The following is a 19,777-nucleotide window of genomic DNA, read 5'->3' on the forward strand; positions in this document are numbered from 1 at the left end:
CAATAAGATTTCAGTTCATTTCATTTATATGGTATTACAGTCGATTGACATGAGGGCAAAACTTCAAGACATTTGATTGGCGAATTAAAGAAAGCAGCAGCCGAACATACCATTTAATTTAAATTAATGAAGAAAGCTATATAAACATCGGCGGAATGAATTAAACCCTCACTGTTTTTGTTACCTTAATGGGATGAGTTGCATAAGCAATGCAACTAACATTTTCCAAACAGTTTTAATTTACAGGTGATGCAATTTTCGGACACTAAGCAGCTTCACATCATCCAACACTGGTCCACAAAGAGAACCCGAGTTATCACTTTTCATGGCGTAAAATGTGCTATAGAACATGATCCGAGTTCGTGTCGACTCTGCCCTGAATGCAAGTCTAGCTGCTTTGAATCCACCTTTGCCTTTGGAGTTATACGACACCTTCACAGTGTTTTTGCCTGCAAATGCTTCCACCACCATGGGACCTTCGCATCCATTGTTAGCATCACCAACAAGGAATGAAAGCACATAGTTTCTTCCGATTGTTGTCTTAACGATTTGTGCAACCGCGCTTTCTTTTCCGGCTATGAGTTCGATGGCCCGTTTGCCTTTTGGAACTGAGAAATGTTCACTGTCGATGTACTTAATGGCTTTCAGGGATTCAATTATCCAGCCTGGTAAAGGACTGTGATCATCCTCAATGTGGGGTGGAATTATAACTCCTTCGGAAGTCGGCCTTGGGAAGATATAAGGACCTTCTTCGAAGTTTCCATTCTTTAGTAGATTGGCTGCAATTTGTTAAATCAAACAACCAATTAGTGAATCATGAACTTCAGTTTCAAACATCAAACGTCAATGTGATCGGTTTTATGTACCTCGGGTACGTTTCGGATTGTACAAGGTCTTCAAGGCGACTGAATCAATAAGGGGGCCGCAAGCTGCGTCTTCCTCCACGCCTGGATTATGTATTGAGATCTCAATTACGTGCGCATCAGCTTGGAATGCCCATGCATATGAATCCCATCCATTGCTGCTATACATTGTTTGAATCGGAAACAATCCGAAGTCGTTTTTCTCGTTGTTTGGCGAGACCGAAACATTCAATCTTTCCTCTTGTGCACATGTACGAGCTGTGCTGAAGGTTAGAGAGTAAAAGTCGCCCTTAACTACCTCAACTTTCTGCTTAATAAGGGCTTCATTCCCCAACCTAACTGCAAAGGCTCCCTCGGGTACAATTAGCAACATGTCACCTTGTTTGTGACCTGATTTTATGTACTCAACATAGCCTGAAATCTCCCAGTTGGGAATGGCCTTGGCGCTCATCACTTTTGTTCCTTCCAGTTCTGATGCCTTTGGCCCATACTCGAAGTTCCCATTTGGCAATAAACCTGAAGAATGTTTTCAGTCACCATATTTAGATCCATCAGCCATTTCATATGGTGTATCTGATTAATATTCAATAATCGATTGTCATCCCCTGTTCTATATAATTAGACTAATAAAATTTTGTTGGACAAGTATGGCTTAAACTACTTAGACGACATTAACTTTGAACTTATCAATATATGACAAAACTGACATGTCGGATTTGATGAATCCTTTGCTTCAAGGACATGCTGTCTCAAGATTCATTATGCCCAAAGTGGTCCAGATGATCAGCATTGATGAATCTAATAAAAAAAATCTATACATGTGGGACCCTAAACCTTATCTAGGAAACCCTTTTTCCTTATGAAAAACAAATCCCGATTATTTGATTTAATGCATGTGGGATGAGTAAGGTTGAGATTGGATCTTGTTAAGAAATGGCTTAAAATTGGTAGTGGATTGTTGTTGTTGGTAGTGGGTTGTTGGTGGTAGTGGATTAGTGGATGGTTGTTGGTGTCCATTTTCAACCACAAATCTTTGCCAAAGTTTTGGACAATTATGTCCTTGAACTCTCTTATAAATAGAGAGGTTCATTAGCCATATTCATCATCCCAAACCAAGAGAGAGCAAAGCTTGTTCTTTGAAAGCTAGGATTTTAGCTTTCGGGTTTTCTATAGGGGTTGAGAGTTGTGAGGTTCTCGGGTTGTGTCTTGAGTGTAAAACACTTGTAATCTTCATCTTGTTATAGTGAAATTTCTTTTCGCCTCTGCCCGTGGACGTAGGCATTAAAGCCGAACCACGTAAATCCTTGTGTTCACTTTATTTTTCGTTCCGGTCAATTTACTTGTAGTCATATCGGAGTTCTCGAATCGATCCTTTCCGCAACAAATTGGTATCAGAGCGTAGTTGAAGGAGTGATAATATTTTCTGAATTGCCCTGTGACTGCAGCTTTGTCTGATCTTTCACATCAGGAAGAAAATATTATCATTCATTCAAAGGTTCCAAATTATGGCTACAAGTGTTTCATCGACTAAGTATGATGTCGAGAAATTTACCGGGAAAAATAGTTTCAGTTTATGGCGCATCAAGATGCGGGCAGTGCTGGTTCAACAAGGATTGCTAAAAGCATTGTCTGGTAAAGATAAATTACCAAGCACGCTTTCGGAAGAGCAAAAGGATGACATGCTAGAAAGAGCACATAGTGCTATTCTGCTATGTCTAGGAGATGAAGTGCTACGAGAAGTAGCGGATGAGAAAACCGCGTCCGGTTTGTGGCTCCGGTTAGAGAGCAAGTACATGACGAAGTCATTGACGAACCGGCTCTACCTCAAGCAAAGACTCTATGCCCTGAAGATGGAGGAAGGTACACCTGTTTCCCAGCACCTGGATAAATTCAATTCCATTATCATGGATTTGAATAATATCGATAACAAAATCGATGATGAGGACCAAGCAATAATTGTTTTGTGTTCTTTGCCTCCCTCGTATGAGAATTTTGTTGATACAATGATGTACGGTCGTGATGACCTGACTCTAGAGGAGGTGAAAAATGCCTTAAGTTCCAGTGAGTTGAGGAAGAAAATCACTGGTAAGGTGGTCGAAAACAATGAAGGCGAAGGCTTGGTTGCTCGAGGAAGATCCAAGGCAAAGGGTGGAAGTTCAAGTAAAAGCCATCCTAGATCGCAGTCCAAGAAGAGAATACAGTGCTACTACTGTAAGAAGTACGGGCACATGAAGGTAGATTGTCCGAAAAGGAAGGAGAAATCAGAATCACAGGAGCAACAAAATGATCGTGCGAATGTAGCTGATGCAGATTCTTCAAGTGATGCCGAGATCGTTCTTGCAGTATCCGACTCTTACGCTGGTGGGAGATGGATTCTTGATACGGGAGCTACATTTCATATAAGTACTTCGAAAGATGCATTCTCAACATACGAGAAGCATTCTGGTTCAGTACTAATGGGAAATGACCACGCATGTCAAGTCATGGGGATTGGCACAGTTCGTATAAAGATGTTTGACGGTATTGTTAGAACTCTAACTGATGTTCGGCACATTCCAGAAATGAAGAAAAATTTGATCTCTTTGAGTACGTTGGACAAGAAAGGCTTTCGGTACTCTGCTGAAGGTGGAGTTCTCAAGGTATTCTCGGGTGCTTTGACTGTGATACGTGGTAATTTGGAGCGGGGCCTTTACTTCCTCGATGGTTCCTCGGTTACAGGTGTTGCGGGAGTGTCATCATCAGATGATCTAGATTCTGACACCACGAAGTTATGGCATATGCGGCTCGGGCATATGAGCGAGAGAGGCTTATCGGTGCTAAGCAAACGAGGATTATTGTCTGGGCAGTGTACAGGAAAGTTGAATTTCTGTGAGCACTGCGTCTTCGGTAAGCAGACTCGGGTAAAGTTCAGCACTGGGATTCACAAGACAAAAGGCACAGTGGATTACTTCCATTCTGACCTTTGGGGCCTTCTCCGACAATTTCTAAAGGTGGTTACAGATATCTGCTTACCTTTATCGATGATTACTCGAGAAAGGTTTGGGTGTATTTTCTGAAGAGCAAGTATGAGGTTCTCATCAACTTCAAGCAATTTAAAGCTTTGATCGAAAATCAAACAGGAAAGAAGATCAAGCGATTCCGGACGGATAATGGCTTGGAGTTTTGCTCAGGTGAATTCAATGAGTTCTGCAAAAATGAAGGAATAGTGAGACACCGCACTGTTCGTCGAACACCACAACAAAATGGAGTTGCAGAACGCATGAATAGAACTCTCTTGGAGCGAGCTCGTTGCATGCGATCAAATGCTGGGCTCGGTGAAGAATTTTGGGCTGAAGCTGTTAATACTGCTTGTTATTTGGTTAACAGATCTCCGTCAACAGCTATTGAGCTGAAGACTCCTGAGGAAGTATGGTCTGGTTCTCCTGCTGATTACTCTGGTTTAAGAGTGTTTGGCTGCCCTGCGTATGCTCATGTAAATGAGGGAAAACTCAAACCGAGGGCGAAGAAATGCATATTTCTTGGATACGGCCAAGGGGTGAAAGGATACAGGTTGTGGTGTCCTGATCCGGTTTCGTCCAAGTTCATCATCAGCAGAGATGTGACTTTTGATGAGTCATCCATGCTTCGATCCACCACAAATTCCCGGGAAAAGGAGGAGTCAGATAGAATGGGAGATCACGGTGTTGAGAAGCAGGTGGAGTGTCAGGTGGACGCTCCAATTCCTACGGAAGGTACTTCAGTCCAGGATGATCAAGTTGAGGTGCAAGATTCCGATGAAGATGAGTCACCTCAAGAAAAACCATATAGCATTGCCACTGGAAGAACGAAGAGACAAATCAAACCAAATCCGCGTTACGCTAATCTGGTGTCTTTCGCGCTCAGTGTGGCGGAGTCCATTGGTATAGAACCTTCCAGTTATAATGAGGCTGTCACGTGTGATGAGTCGGCACAGTGGGCAATTGCTATGAGTGAGGAGATAGAATCTCTTCACAAGAACCATACTTGGGAGTTGGTTAAGCCGCCAAGTAACCAGAAGATAGTTGGTTGCAAATGGGTCTTCAAGAAAAAGGAAGGCATCCTAGGGGTTGAAACAACTAGATTCAAGGCACGATTGGTTGCTAAAGGCTTCACTCAGAAAGAGGGGATTGACTACAATGAAGTTTTCTCCCCAGTCGTAAAGCATTCTTCCATTCGTGTATTACTTGCCATGGTGGCCAAGTCTGATCTAGAACTTGAGCAGCTTGACGTAAAAACGGCGTTCTTGCATGGTGAGCTCGAGGAAACAATCTACATGCGTCAACCAGAGGGTTTTACAGTTCCTGGTAAAGAAGACCATGTCTGTCTATTAAAGAAGTCTTTATATGGATTGAAACAATCCCCAAGGCAGTGGTACAAGCGGTTTGATAGCTTCATGATTCAGCATGGTTACACAAGATGTGACTATGATGCTTGTGTCTATCATCGGAAGCTCTCAGATGGTTCGCACATTTATTTGTTGCTGTATGTTGATGACATGTTAATTGCTTCCAAAAACATGTCGGAAATCAACAAGTTAAAGTCGCAGTTGAGTGGTGAGTTCGAGATGAAGGATCTGGGTGCTGCCAAGAAAATTTTGGGCATGGATATTCACAGAGATCGCAAGGCGGGCAAGCTTCGTGTGTCGCAGAAGAACTACATTGAAAAGGTTCTTCAACGCTTCGGCATGGATAAAGCGAAAACTGTGAGTACTCCGTTGGCACCACATTTCAAACTCTCTGCAGAGTTGTCACCACAATCTGATGAAGAAAAGCAGCAAATGTCTCACATTCCATACTCGAGTGCAGTTGGAAGCGTGATGTATGCAATGGTTTGCACTCGTCCAGACATTTCACATGCAGTTAGTGTGGTCAGCAGATACATGAGTTGTCCTGGCAAGGAACACTGGCAGGCCGTGAAATGGATTCTCAGGTACTTGAGAGGTTCTGCAGATTTATGCTTGGTATATGATCAGAGTGACTGCACTAGCAGTGTCACGGGCTATGTGGACTCTGATTATGCTGGAGATCTGGACAAAAGAAGATCTCTGACGGGTTATGTTTTCACTTATTCTGGAGGAGCCATTAGTTGGAAAGCTGTGTTACAGTCTACCGTAGCCTTATCTACGACTGAGGCGGAATATATGGCGTTAGCAGAAGCAGTGAAAGAAGCATTGTGGATGAAAGGTCTAGTAAGCAGTTTGGGTTTACAACAGGATTTCACTGTTGTATTTTGCGATAGCCAGAGTGCCATACATCTGACTAAAAATCAGATGTTTCATGAACGGACCAAACACATTGATGTCAGATATCATTTTGTTCGGGAACATGTTACGCAAGGTGACATTGTTATCAGCAAGGTTGCTACCGAGAAGAATCCTGCAGATATGTTAACTAAGGTGATCCCTGCATATAAGTTCAAGCATTGCTTGGACTTGATAGGTATTCGGGATTGATTAGCGCCAGAGAGGCGTTTGGAAGAGGTGATCCAGTTCGAGGAATTCACTATGATGTTCAGCTTGGTAAATTTCAAGCCAAGGTGGAGATTTGTTAAGAAATGGCTTAAAATTGGTAGTGGATTGTTGTTGTTGGTAGTGGGTTGTTGGTGGTAGTGGATTAGTGGATGGTTGTTGGTGTCCATTTTCAACCACAAATCTTTGCCAAAGTTTTGGACAATTATGTCCTTGAACTCTCTTATAAATAGAGAGGTTCATTAGCCATATTCATCATCCCAAACCAAGAGAGAGCAAAGCTTGTTCTTTGAAAGCTAGGATTTTAGCTTTCGGGTTTTCTATAGGGGTTGAGAGTTGTGAGGTTCTCGGGTTGTGTCTTGAGTGTAAAACACTTGTAATCTTCATCTTGTTATAGTGAAATTTCTTTTCGCCTCTGCCCGTGGACGTAGGCATTAAAGCCGAACCACGTAAATCCTTGTGTTCACTTTATTTTTCGTTCCGGTCAATTTACTTGTAGTCATATCGGAGTTCTCGAATCGATCCTTTCCGCAACAGATCTCCTTCTGAAGGATGGAAAGGAATTTGGCGTATTATATTCATGAATTTCAACAACCATGCACATGCACATCAATTTTCAATGCAGTTTTGAGGTTTCACGGGATAATTAGTGGTATAAAATGACAAAGAAAAATAATAAGATATTATAGGAATTGGATTGAAACGGCGTTGTGGTGATTTGCAAGGATGTATTGATTGATGTGTGGTATGGGAAAATGTGCAAACCCGTCTGCCTGGGTTATCACGTGGCTCAAGGCTGCATATACAGCACATGCATGCTGATTTATTAACTTATTTCTTTCTTCTTCTTTCATTCATTCGCATTTATGTGTCAGCAATTCATTACTCACCAGCAAACTTGGATTATTAAAGCAGCCTCCTATTAATAACTCATGCAGGCAGACGTACAAGTTAGAGTTATATCAAGGCTGGTACAGCCAACGAGCTTCTAGCTCAACCTAAAGATTAGCTTTATAGCTGCCCTGAGTTTCCAATTCAAATTAGAGTAAATTGTTTAATACAGTATTATTATGTAGTTAAATATAAACTCTTAATGACAATTTGATATTCATTCTTGGGAGATCGGAAGCTACTTTACCCATGTAACTCACATACCTAAGGGTTTTTTTCTATCCACTGCTCACATACCTATGGTTAAAATAGCAATAGGGATGAAATACATTAGCTACTAGCTAGCAAGTTTCCAAAGAAATCTAAAATTTTAATTTTTAAATTTGTGATAATCAGATTAAATTTAAAATCAAACCAACCCCTTATCCCCAAGATTTAATTTCAAAATTAAAATATATATATTAAATTTATTAGCAGTCTAACAAATACTATACTAAAACATTGGAACGATGATATCCATGTGGGCACAGTATTGTATGTCTCCCCAACTTTGATGAGTGTTAGTGAACTCATAGACGGGTGATTCTGAAATTGGGATGTTTTAGAACAGGAGAAACATGATGGAATATTGTGTAGATCTTGACTCATTAAGAAGCTGGCTCCTTCATAACACACCAAACAACCCAACTTTACACCAAATCGTTCAAAAAGTAAGCCTCAAGTTCATTAAAAGCTTCTTCTCTAACCACTCCTATACGATAAGTATAACATCATGCTCCAGTTATGAATCATATAAAGAGTGATACCAAACTTAGTCTAGTTCTTTGCTGTCATGTACCATACGCATGCTTTTTTAGGCTACAAACCTTCATTCACTACATTATGTAGTAAAACGAATAAAACGGACCCAAAGCAGAAAATGACATTTAGTCTTACATGGTGATTGCAGAAAAGAAATAATAAGAATTGCAGATGGCATGCATGAAGTATGGCTTTGAACAAGGAAAAAAACTAGAAATTGAGAGGCGTCATTACCGTCTTTGACAGATAAAGCTATTTGAGAAGTAGCGCAAAGCAGCAGCAATAAGAACATCGCCACCTTCTTCATTTTGTATTTATGTGTTCTTTCTCACGCACACACTGAGGGAGGGAATTTGGATGCAAAATCGAGACGGCCAGTGTGGCCTTTTTATGTGTTTTGCTATAAACAAAAGCCATTACTATTTAGTCTAAACTACATAACTGCCACTACAACACCTATCAATTATCAATTGCTCCTTCCCCATTATTTACTCAAATACCACTGTTTATACTTCTTTCTCATTCTTTCTTACATTCAATTCTCTTTTCCTTAAAAAGTTTTAAAAGAAAATTCATGAAATTATTTTTCAAAATTGAATCGGTATATATAAATTCATCTAATTCGATTTAAATGATTACGTTTAATATAATAGATGTATTTTACAATAGATTAAAGTTCAAATATTCTTTGCATTTTTTTTTAATCTTGAGATACGATTCACTTTGTATATAGAATTCCATGGTATTTGGGGAGCTAATTTCTTGGTTGAATAGAAATTTAATTAATTAATTAAAAAATAGAAACGTAAATTAGTTTGAAAAATGATTTCAGATTTGGTGTTCTTTTGGTGGAGGTTGATTATGACAATTATTCAAAACCACATGGGTATATTTATCGACAAACTGTTGCATTGTCGATCAAGGCTTAATTAATTTTGTTTAATTATTCTGATTCACAAATCAATTAATATTGATAAATAAGATTAATTTATTAACCAAAAAATCAAAACATAAATTTGATTATTACGACACATATCAAATTATTTTTATAGCTTATTTATTTATAAATACAAATTATTAAATATGTATTATATTAATATATTAATGGTTTAAAATTAAAAAAAAAAAGGCACATGGCTAAGGGGAAGATATAGTAGGTTGAGTGATTGTAATTTGGCTGTCAAAACTAAATTTGTAATGCATTTTTTAAGTTGCTCGTGGGAGGATTAACAGCAAAACATGAGATCATAACAAAAAATGCGACATTTGGAATGGAAAAATATTAAAGAAATTGAACATTCAGGTCTTAATTAATATTATACCATGGAAGCAAGGCATGTGCAATTGCAAGTGAGAATTTTGATTTGAGTCAGCCCTCATTTATTTAGTTTAATCATTTTCTCTTTGCTTGGTCGGCAATAATTGTGAAGTTGGCATGTGCAGTAATAGGGGATTGCATGAGACTCTGTGTTTGGGATTTGGCACCATTATCTTAACATTTTTACCAGCAAAATCTGGGTTTGAAAAAAAAAATTTATTATATATATATGTTTTATTTGAAAATTTCAGTCTTGATTTCATTTTTAGCTAGCAGTTAAACGCACGAATTTATTAATGAAGTATTTGTAATGTTGGTAAAGATTAAAGTTTTGAATTCACTACAGCAAAATTGAAATTGATTTTTAGCGACGTTTTTTAGGCCTTTAGCGGCGCTTTTACAAACGCCACAAAAAACGCCACTATAGATGGCGCCACAAAACTTTACAACGTTTATTTTAAAAAACGCCGCTAAAGGTCATGGCCTTTAGCGGCGTTTTTTCCACAAACGCCGTTAAATGTTATAAAATTTTAAAAAAATAAAATATTATAAAGGTCATGAAAAATATAAAAAAATTAAAATTTATTATCAAAATATTGAGAAGAATAATATCCATGATATAAATATAAAAATTTTCTATTAAAATTCTTTAACTTTAAAACTAAATATAAAAATTAATGAATTTAAATTTAATACATAAACATTGATTCAATATGTAATTTAATACATAAAAAACACACACACAGACACACTCATAAAGTATTACTTGAAAAGAATGCCAAATCATCATCAACTCTCATTAATCAAAGGAAAAAGATCAGAAAAGAAGAAGAAACAATATACAACAGAGGGCTGGTTCAAGCTTAGATGAAGCCAAAGTATTGCAATGCCTGCATATAACTTAGAGAAGTCCTTTGCTGCTTTCAATTCAACCGCCAGAGAATCCAAAACACTAGAATAGAAAGCCAAATATGCACCTGTAAGCCAAAGTTAGGCCAGTAAGGAAATCACTTATACGACCCTCAAAGCCACATATGTCAAAGCACATTATCTGATCTCTTTGAATTATGATATGGAAAGATAAATTTTTAATAATGCCACCATAAAGCAAGAATCAGAATTTGTTTCTACAAAAGTCATTGATCATGTAATTAATCATGTAATCAGAATTTATGTATATAATCAATGACTTTACCTTTGGCAAACATGGTGATCAAGGAGTTGGTAAGTGATTAATAAGAGTGATAAAGCTTTAAATCTGTAATCAAACCAAATATATTTCTAAACCAACTAAAAAGGACTATAGAAGGACCAATACAGAATGAGAAAAACCACACCAAATATTTTGAGAAACTTGAATGAACAAATAACATTAAAAAACTTCCACATGACTGGACCAAAAAATAACAATGGGCATATTATTCTTAAGAGTATTTCCTTCTCTTCATGGTTGTTTAGAGCAGCAACAAAATACTTAATATATTGGAACATGTGCTCCATGAACTTTTAACAAAGGTTTTTTTTCTTTTTCCTATTCTTTTTACATTCTAATTCATATGCATACAAAATACTTTTGGCATCTGTAAGCAGCAGTAAAGCCATGAGAGTGAGGCTCCATGAACACATTCTGAAACTTCCCTAGTTTGAACTCAAATGTATACACAAGTTTCACAAACCTGAGTTTTAGCACTAATCCATGAGTCTTCCCATACATATATGCCATGATTGCGGACAAGCACAGCAGTTGTTTTAGGATAGGCTTCAATCTGAAAAATGTTAAAGTTAACTTCATTAGAATGAAAGCACACTAAAATGAATTGCTAGTGAACTGCAATGAAGACAACATGTTCTTATTAGCAAAATGGTACTAGGAAATAGAAACACTTAGCCTTCATTGATGTATGGTATTTGATTATCTTATTCAGTTACATGAACATTTTATGGTCATCATAAAACAAGTCTCTTTATCGCTATTGAAAAGATCAATGCAGAAGAAACATACAGCTTTAGCAAGAGAATCAATAAGCTCGTTTTCATAAGCCGTGTTCTCGATAATTGGGTTCACAAGTTCATCGTAGTAACCATGTCCTTGGATTCCTTTTATCATTTCCATATGAGTGATCTGCAAACATCCAAAAGAGAAAAAGTAAAACAATCACTAAAATAACACAGATGTGAGCAGTAAAGAAAGAATTTAAAGTGAGAGAAATAGAGAGACACAGTTTAGAATAATATTACAGTCAACAATAACTTATACGAAACTCTTTCAAATGTGGATTGATCATTGTTGCAAGACAGGATTCCATTTCGTGACTGTGGATCACAGCCCCAGCATTACGCATACGATACGCCTGAATTAAGAGGAAAAAAGAATACTGGTGACAAATAGCAGTACTACTTCGACTCCTTAACTAAACCAAGTAATCAACAACTACCCTTTGGGTAAAAGTATTAATAATAATCTAAGTAGTTAACGAGTTGTATTCCAGATTGGTAAAACAAAATTATGTCAACCAATTGCAGAATGTAACAGATTAAGTAACAAATAGGATTTACTTTTACAATGAAAATTTTAACAATTTAGTCGTAACAACCACAAGAATATACATCATTTTACACCCTCCACCAAGTTTTCAGTTCCAATAGGATCAAGAGCACCTAAATTAGATGAGAGCTAAATCTGCAGGTTATCAATTTGTGCCTGAGATCTTTAATCTATTTTTGCACCAAAGCAAGTGAAACTTGGCCATCTTTTGATTTCAATCCAATTGTAGTTTCTCTTGTATGGTTTTCCTACAAAAACACAGATAATAGTTACCTTCATGAAAAGCGAAGCACAATCAGAGCATTTAGGAGGCTTATGACGGTATGGCTTTGGAGAAAGTGAAGATATGATAGCCCCATCTCCTGATAATACGTACATGTCCTCCGGTTCTATTCTCTCCTTTTGGACACCTATCAAATTACCAAGTCAAAAACCCATAGGTAAGCTATTCTAGAAGACAATACAAACAGTATCTCTTAAACAAGATGCAAAGGAATAAATAAACATATAATTGAAGATGAATGTCAACATACAAAATGCAATGAAAGACAAGTTCTATCCACAGGGCTGTCTACTAAGGCGAGTAATAGTAATGGTATCCACAGATTCATATGGTCGGAGCAAAATCAACATTCAAAATAGCAAAAGAAATGGCATCTCAAGCTAATGGAAAAAAGAACAAACATTTGGGCTTGAAAAGCATATACCGAGTAGCCAAAAAGGCCATAAAAAGGGAGAAAGTTTGAGCTAAGATTAACCACAGCCCAGATATCAAAGTCATTCATGCTCCTGCATACGACATAAAATATATATATATATATTAATTCCAAAATTTATTGAATTCATTAGGTGAAATAGTAAGACAAACCTTAAAAAATCAGTAAAATCAGGATCAAAATCGGTTAAATCATTGCAATATCTATATAACTAAACATAAGAAAATCCCCATGCTTTTCCGCTATCTCAGAATATCATACAATGGTCCAAAGCAAACAAATCAATTTGAGTGCAAAACTCAGAATACACCCTAAAAAAGAATAATATTTGACTGCTCTAAACAACCATGAAGAGAAGGAAATACTCTTAAAGTTTATTTGTGATACATATAAGTGTCGGGGAACTTGAAAAGTAACTTTTTCTTTGAAGGTATCAATGTCTGCTACCATATAAAACAATAGTTGATGAAGGAAGCAAATTGTTTCTTTGAAGAACGTAAAATTCAAGCCTAAAATCAGTTGAAAAGTAACTTCTTCTTTGAAGGTATCAATCTTGCATAGGCAGTTGCTTTGCTATGCAAATCAGTTGAAGCAGAAGACTTTGGAGTATGATCCTGAAAAGGATGCATCTGAAAGAATAATGAATAAATCAAAACAAAACCTAAAATCGACAGATTCTCATAAGGTGAAATACAAAACCTCCCTAAATTTTTCATCACTACTATCTTCACAATCAAAATGATAATCCAATCATTTAGGAGTATGAACTATGGCACTAAAAATAATGGAATACTAAAATCTGATACGAAAATTAGCATATCCATACAGGAAAAAAAATTTCCCCCAAAAAAGCAGAAGCATATAACAGTGTACTGATATTGCAAAACAGGATAAAATCCCAGTTAACTAGAAACCTAACCAAAATAAGCATGATGACAGGTGCAATGAATTAATACTCATTTCGAATAGTTGGTACAGTTGCATACATCCTTTGAGATAAACTACAGTAGTCATACTCCAAAAGAATCATAACTTATTCCAAGTTTCTTGAGCGTAAAATTGGTAAATCAAACCCAAGACAAGGCGATTGGGCTACCAGAATAATTAGCATAAACACACCAACTCATGGGGCAACAGATTGCCCCCAAAAGTTAACTAAAAATGACCCAGCAAAGATTTCTAAATACGCAGAAAAAATAAACATTCTAGCATATCAGTAGAAATGACAGAAGCAACAAACCCAGGAGAAACTACTTATCTGCCAGGGAAACGCGACGAACAGAACTCCTGCTGCTTCCCTTTCCTTCATCGACCAAAGCTCTTCAGTCCGGGGCGTCCAACAAACTACGGTCTCGCTCAACCAGAATCGCCGCAACCTGTGGAATCCCATTCCTCAAAAATAATTCTTGTTCTTGTTGAAGGCCTTCTCTGGCTAACTAGTTCGCTGCTTCGTTGGCCGATCTTTTCGCATACATAAAAGGTACAGCTTCGAAAAACTTTACTTAGTCTCTTCACATCTTCCATATATCCCGTTATTTCTGAGGAATCTGTGTCATCTGTAGTCGCGCGCCTTCTCATTCACCGTTAGAGAGTCCCCCTCCACCTCCAGGTTTTGTACATCTAGATCGGAGCATAACCTCAACGCCTTCACACAGGCCCTGGCTTCCGCTGCAAAAGGCTTAGAAATCCTCTCATGTCAAATAGAGTAAAAATTCGAAACCAAAGTAAAAGGAGAAAGATAAAAGACGTTCGGGGGTAATTTGAATTGAGGAAAGTAAAGGGAGATGTTTGTGGCGTTTTTTATGAAAACGATGGTAATTAATATATTTTGCGGCTTTTTTAAAAAACGCCACTAAGTATGCAGCTCAATAATTTTTTCTTTCTTTTTTTTCTCTTTTATTATTATTATTATTATTTACTAAAATGGTTAAATTTTAATTTAGTCTCTCAATATATTTAAATTTCAGAATTTTTTTGCATATACTTTAATTTTTAATATCATTTAGTCTATATATTTTTATAATATTATTAGTTAATCCAAATAGTTAATATTATTAACTTTTTGATTAAAACGTTACATGATAATATATAATTGGATAACATGAACTCAACCTATAACTTTACGCACAATACCAAAACTAATAGCAAAATTTAATCAAACATATATAATTGCTATCATTTGAGTGATCATGACTAAAATTTTAAATTTTGAAAAGTACAAAAGATAAAATTGATCGATTTGAAATACAGGGACTAAAACTAATCAAATTAAAATATAAGGACTAAATTTTAAGTTTAAATTTCACTGAAATAAATTAAGTGTAGAGGAATTAATTTGAATTGAATTATTTTTAATATATCAAAATATTTTTAGATTAAATCTTAAACCATTTAATATATATATAAAGTTTATCTATTATCTCTTAAATAATTTAAACTATAATTATAAGTTTAATATATTCAAATTAATATTATCTCTTTTACAATTATATAAGAAATCGTTTAATATATAAATAAAAAAATACTAATTAATCTAAACCCTAAACCTCTTAACCCCTATCCCATAAACACTAAACCCTAAACCCTTAACCCTTAACTCCAAAACCTTACACCTTAAACTCCAACCCTAACCCATAAACCCTAAATCATAATCCTTAAACCCATAATTTATCATAAAACTTCAAATCCATAATTTATCATAAAACTTCAAATACTAGTTAACTCCTAAACCTTAAACCCTAAACTATATATCTTAAACCATAATTAACTCATAAACCTTAAACCCTAAACCATCTTAAACCATAAACCTTAAACTATAATGATAATTAATTCAATATTTTAAATTCAATACTATCTCTTTTACGATTATATAAGAAAATATTTAATATATTGTATAATCATAAATTTTAATAATTATTGTTTTAAGGGTTATAGATTAGTGTTTCTAATTTTTTGGGGTTTAGGAGTTATACGGTTTTTAGCGGCGTTTTACCAAAAGCGTCGCTAATGCTCTGGTTTTTAGCGGCATTTTATCAAAAGCGCCGCTATTGCTCTATTTTTAGCGGCGTTTTTGGTAAAACGCCGCTATTGCTCTGTGTTTTACAATTTTTACAGCGTTTTTTGATAAAACGCCGCTAAAGCCCTATTTTCCTGTAGTGATTTACATAAAATATAAATTAAATTTTCCATTACCACCTCAAAGATTAAAATATTAAATATATTTATATTTATACAAATAAATCTGACATATCAATCATTCCGGTAATATTTTAAAGTATTGATTATAGTAAGCCTTTTATACATAGTAAGCTTAATAAGGTTCATGTGTATAAGAAAGTTTTACACAACTATGTAGTTGGAAGCAGTAAAGGATGTGCAAGGCAAGGCTACTATGTCGGTGCATTGGGCTGTGTCGGTAGAATTGATAACAGTCATCTACATATTTACAATTTCTGAATTGTACTAAATTATTTAAATTCAATAATTCAATTTATTATTTAAAGATTAAAAAAAATATAGTTAAGCATGAACTAAACTTGAAAATAGTTATTATGTTCGTTTTGCATTTCATGTTTAATATTTGTGATTATCTATTTTAACAATATATACTAAATTTAAATATTAAATATATATTAATAAGCGAAATCCATTACACTTGAATATAAAATTATTTGATTTTACAAAATTATAATTTATAAATTTCAATTCAAGCACACCTAAATTTAATAGTATGGTTAAATCCAAGCAGTGGGCATAGACATCAAATCACACTGCGACTGCCATTGAAAAACTTGTTTGAATTAGGGGGTCAAATAATAGAGACAGAAAATTAGTCAATTACAAATTAAAAGGTAGAAACAAATGCAGAATTTTTAATGTTATATTAAAAGACATTAATTGTTGGGTATAATCAGCCCTAATTCTTTGCTTTACTTTCATATTATAAAAATCCAAATTTTTGTTTTTCGGTTAAAATTGGACATTATTATTCAAAACGTAGATTTAATATTATCATCTAATAATATTCTTTATATAACGTCCCGAAGTGCATTAAACAATTGTAAATTTGTTGGTCTCGTATTCATATATTTAGTCATGCAATCGGTTGTAACATTTTGGGTCATTGAAACATAGTGAACTCGTACTTTTCAATTACGTCATTGCTATTGATGTATTAATCGTAACTCCGCCAACTTACTATTATTCGCACCACCGGCCAATAAATACTCAACCTGAAGTGCGTTCTCACACTCTAATTTTATTTGTTGGAAGCACTTTTATCATGCTACACATAACCCTTCCAACTTAACCATTATTTTATAAATAAATTATATAAAAACTTTAAAGCATAGATATATTATATAGCTTTCAATTTCCCTCGTTGACAATAGATCAGATCAAAACAAATGAATTCCAGAAGAATATGTGCCCTAACACGCTGAACTCTTTTATGTTTCAGGGAATAAGTTTTATATAGTTAATAACACTTATTTCATTATGTTAAATATGAATCCTATTTTCAGTCAAATTTGAAAAATAATTTTTCAGTTAAACTCTGTTTACTTGTTTCAATCAAACACTAATTAGTTTAGATTATTTTATTATTATTTGATTTATGAATTTAGCCTATAAATAGGCTCTTTTACAACCTTAGAAAATATATCCATTAGAGATTAGAACTCATAACACATTTAGAGAATTTTGAGTTTACATTTTGTGGGTTCTTTATTTTCAGGTTTTCGGGGTTTAGTTTTATCTATATTTTTTGTACTCTTCGTTCTTTTGCCATTATAGTAAAATTATCTTTGCCCGTGGTTTTTTATCCTCTTTGGAGGGGTTTTTCCACGTTAAATTTTTGTGTTCAATTTCTCAATTTATTCCACTATTTTCTTGTTCGTTGCTTAATCGGGTCAAAATCCTAACAAGTGGTATCAGAGCTAGTTCAATTTTCATAGATCAGCCCGTCCAGAGATGGCAGTAACAAGATTTAAAATTGAGAAGCTCGATGGTGAGACAAATTTCAATCTGTGGCAAGTTCGGATGATGGCAATTCTAGTTCAATCTGGTTTGAAAAAGGTTGTTACTGGAAAAAAGCCTGAGAATCTAAATAAAACAGAATGGGAAGAGCTTGATGAAAAGGCTTTGTCTGTAATCCAGTTGTGCCTCGCGAATACGGTATTGCAGGAGGTATTGATGGAGAAGATCTCATCCGCCTTGTGGAAAAGGTTAGAAACTCTTTATGCGACTAAGTTTCTAGCTAATCGTTTAGTGTTGAAACAACGTCTATTTACGTTTCGCATGAATGAAGGTGAGCTTCTTAGAGATCACATCAGTCAATTTATTACTCTTTTAAATGATTTAAAGAATGTTGAGGTTGATATTGACGATGAAGATCAGGCTATGCTATTATTGTGCTCTTTACCCCCTTCATACAAGTCTTTCAAGGAGACCCTGATTTATGGAAGAGACAAACTCTCGTTCGAAGATGTGAATGGTCATTTGTTGAGTAGAGACAAACTTGGTAATGAGCTTCATTTGGATAGCAAGACAGATAGGCAAGCTTCCGTTTTGGTAGCATCAAAGAAACGAGATAAAATGTGTCGCTATTGTAAAAAGTTAGGTCACGTCAAAGCAGATTGTTATAAACTGCGAAATAAAAAAGCTGCTGAGAGTAACGAGGAAGATGTAGCTGGTGCTAATTTGGCCGATGAAAATGGTGATGATTTCTTGTTAGTGTCAACAAGCGATAACACCAAGTTCACGTCCGAGTGGGTCCTAGATTCAGGATGTTCTTTCCACATATGTCCCAATAGAGAATAGTTCTCCACATACAGTTCGATTGAAGGTGGAATTGTGCGCATGAGAAACGATTCATCTAGTGAGGTAATTGGTATTGGAACTGTTAAAATTAAGATGCACGATAGGACGATTAGGACACTCTCAGATGTCAGGTATGTACCTGATTTACGAAAGAATCTCATCTCCTTAAGTATTTTAGACTTGAAAGGATGCAAAATCAACATGGAGTCGAGCGGCATTAAAGTATCTCGTGGAGCTCTCATTTTGTTAAAAGGTAAAAGATCCGGCAGTCTTTATATTCTGGAAGGTTATACAATGACCGGTGAAATCGGACATCCCTCGTCCGTTACGGAGTTGAAGTCAACTTGTTTGGAGCGGAGGCAACTTGGTCATAGGAGGGAAAAATGTATGACTGTTTCATTGAAGACAGGTTCTCTTTTGGATGCAGGTTTTGAAAAGTTAGGACATTGTGTTCGTGAAAATCAGACTCGGGTTGGTTTTGATTTGGCAGTGTACAAGTCGAAGGCTAGAAGTCTTCTAGTTTCTAAGCACAAATTCGACTCAATTAATTCCCTGTATAGTTCAAGATAGACTCGTGGCAGGCTTTGGCAAAGATGGCGTTGTGGAAATATGAGTCAAGGTGGAGATTTGTTAAATATGACTTCTATTTTCAGTCAAATTTGAAAAATAATCTTTCAGTTAAACTCTGTTTACTTGTTTCAATCAAACACTGATTAGTTTAGAATATTTTATTATTATTTGATCTATGAATTTAGCCTATAAATAGGCTTTTTTACAACCTTAGAAAATATATCCATTAGAGATTAGAACTCATAACACATTTAGAGAATTTTGTGTTTACGTTTTGTGGGTTCTTTGTTTTTGGGTTTTCAGGGTTTAGTTTTATCTCCATCTTTTGTACTCTTCGTTCTTTTGCCATTATAGTAAAATTATCTTTGCCCGTGGTTTTTTATCCTCTTTGGAGGGGTTTTTTCACGTTAAATTTGTGTGTTCAATTTCTTAATTTATTCCACTATTTTCTTGTTCGTTGCTTAATCGAGTCGAAATCCTAACACATTAATTAATGAGTGAAGCAAAATATAAAACAAAATTATCATGAAAAAATTTAAAAGCAAATATTTCTATTTACAATAAAAAGCTTCATTTAATATATATATATATGAGTTACTTTTATACTTAAATGAATGTATGAGGTTTTTATTTTCAAAACAAGTACAACATAAAAGACATGGACACCTTTACAATATATTTGTTAATTATTTTAAAATTTTATTTTTCAATATTTTACTAGTGGAGTTGAATTCACTTGATCTATGATACCAAATTATTTGCTAAATA

At 35.3% G+C, this 19,777-nt stretch overlaps 1 protein-coding gene and 1 long non-coding RNA gene across 9 annotated transcripts; both read right to left on the minus strand.

Annotated features, from left to right (window-relative positions):
- Positions 1–92: 92 nt before the first annotated feature.
- Positions 93–8,520, minus strand: LOC107897215 (uncharacterized). The gene is made up of 3 exons (XM_016822580.2): positions 8,275–8,520; positions 867–1,379; positions 93–779 (listed from the first exon to the last, which is right to left on the minus strand). The coding sequence occupies exons 1-3, from the start codon at positions 8,345–8,347 to the stop codon at positions 241–243; spliced, it is 1,125 nt and encodes a 374-aa protein (XP_016678069.2). The 5' UTR covers positions 8,348–8,520; the 3' UTR covers positions 93–240.
- Positions 8,521–10,036: 1,516 nt separating this feature from the next.
- On the minus strand, positions 10,037–14,409 carry LOC107897216 (uncharacterized). 8 transcript variants are annotated; one of them, XR_005903159.1, is made up of 7 exons: positions 13,067–14,409; positions 12,611–12,692; positions 12,177–12,313; positions 11,597–11,709; positions 11,361–11,480; positions 11,035–11,124; positions 10,037–10,335 (listed from the first exon to the last, which is right to left on the minus strand). It is a non-coding gene; the product is annotated as an uncharacterized lncRNA (long non-coding RNA). The 8 variants fall into 8 exon arrangements; XR_005903160.1 differs by having other exon boundaries at positions 13,151–14,376; XR_005903163.1 differs by having other exon boundaries at positions 13,037–14,376.
- Positions 14,410–19,777: the final 5,368 nt, after the last annotated feature.

Source organism: Gossypium hirsutum, chromosome A10 (genome assembly GCF_007990345.1).
Source record: "Gossypium hirsutum isolate 1008001.06 chromosome A10, Gossypium_hirsutum_v2.1, whole genome shotgun sequence".
NCBI classification, from domain to species: Eukaryota; Viridiplantae; Streptophyta; class Magnoliopsida; order Malvales; family Malvaceae; genus Gossypium; species Gossypium hirsutum.

Bases quoted from the DNA above. Each gene is read 5' to 3' on its own strand.
- LOC107897215 (XM_016822580.2), bottom strand. From the start codon at position 8,347: ATGAAGAAGGTGGCGATGTTCTTATTGCTGCTGCTTTGCGCTACTTCT. The intron at 1,380-8,274 runs GTAATGACGCCT...AACATTCTTCAG, and splicing joins AGCTTTATCTGTCAAAGACG to GTTTATTGCCAAATGGGAAC. The intron at 780-866 runs GTACATAAAACC...AACAAATTGCAG, and splicing joins CAATCCGAAACGTACCCGAG to CCAATCTACTAAAGAATGGA.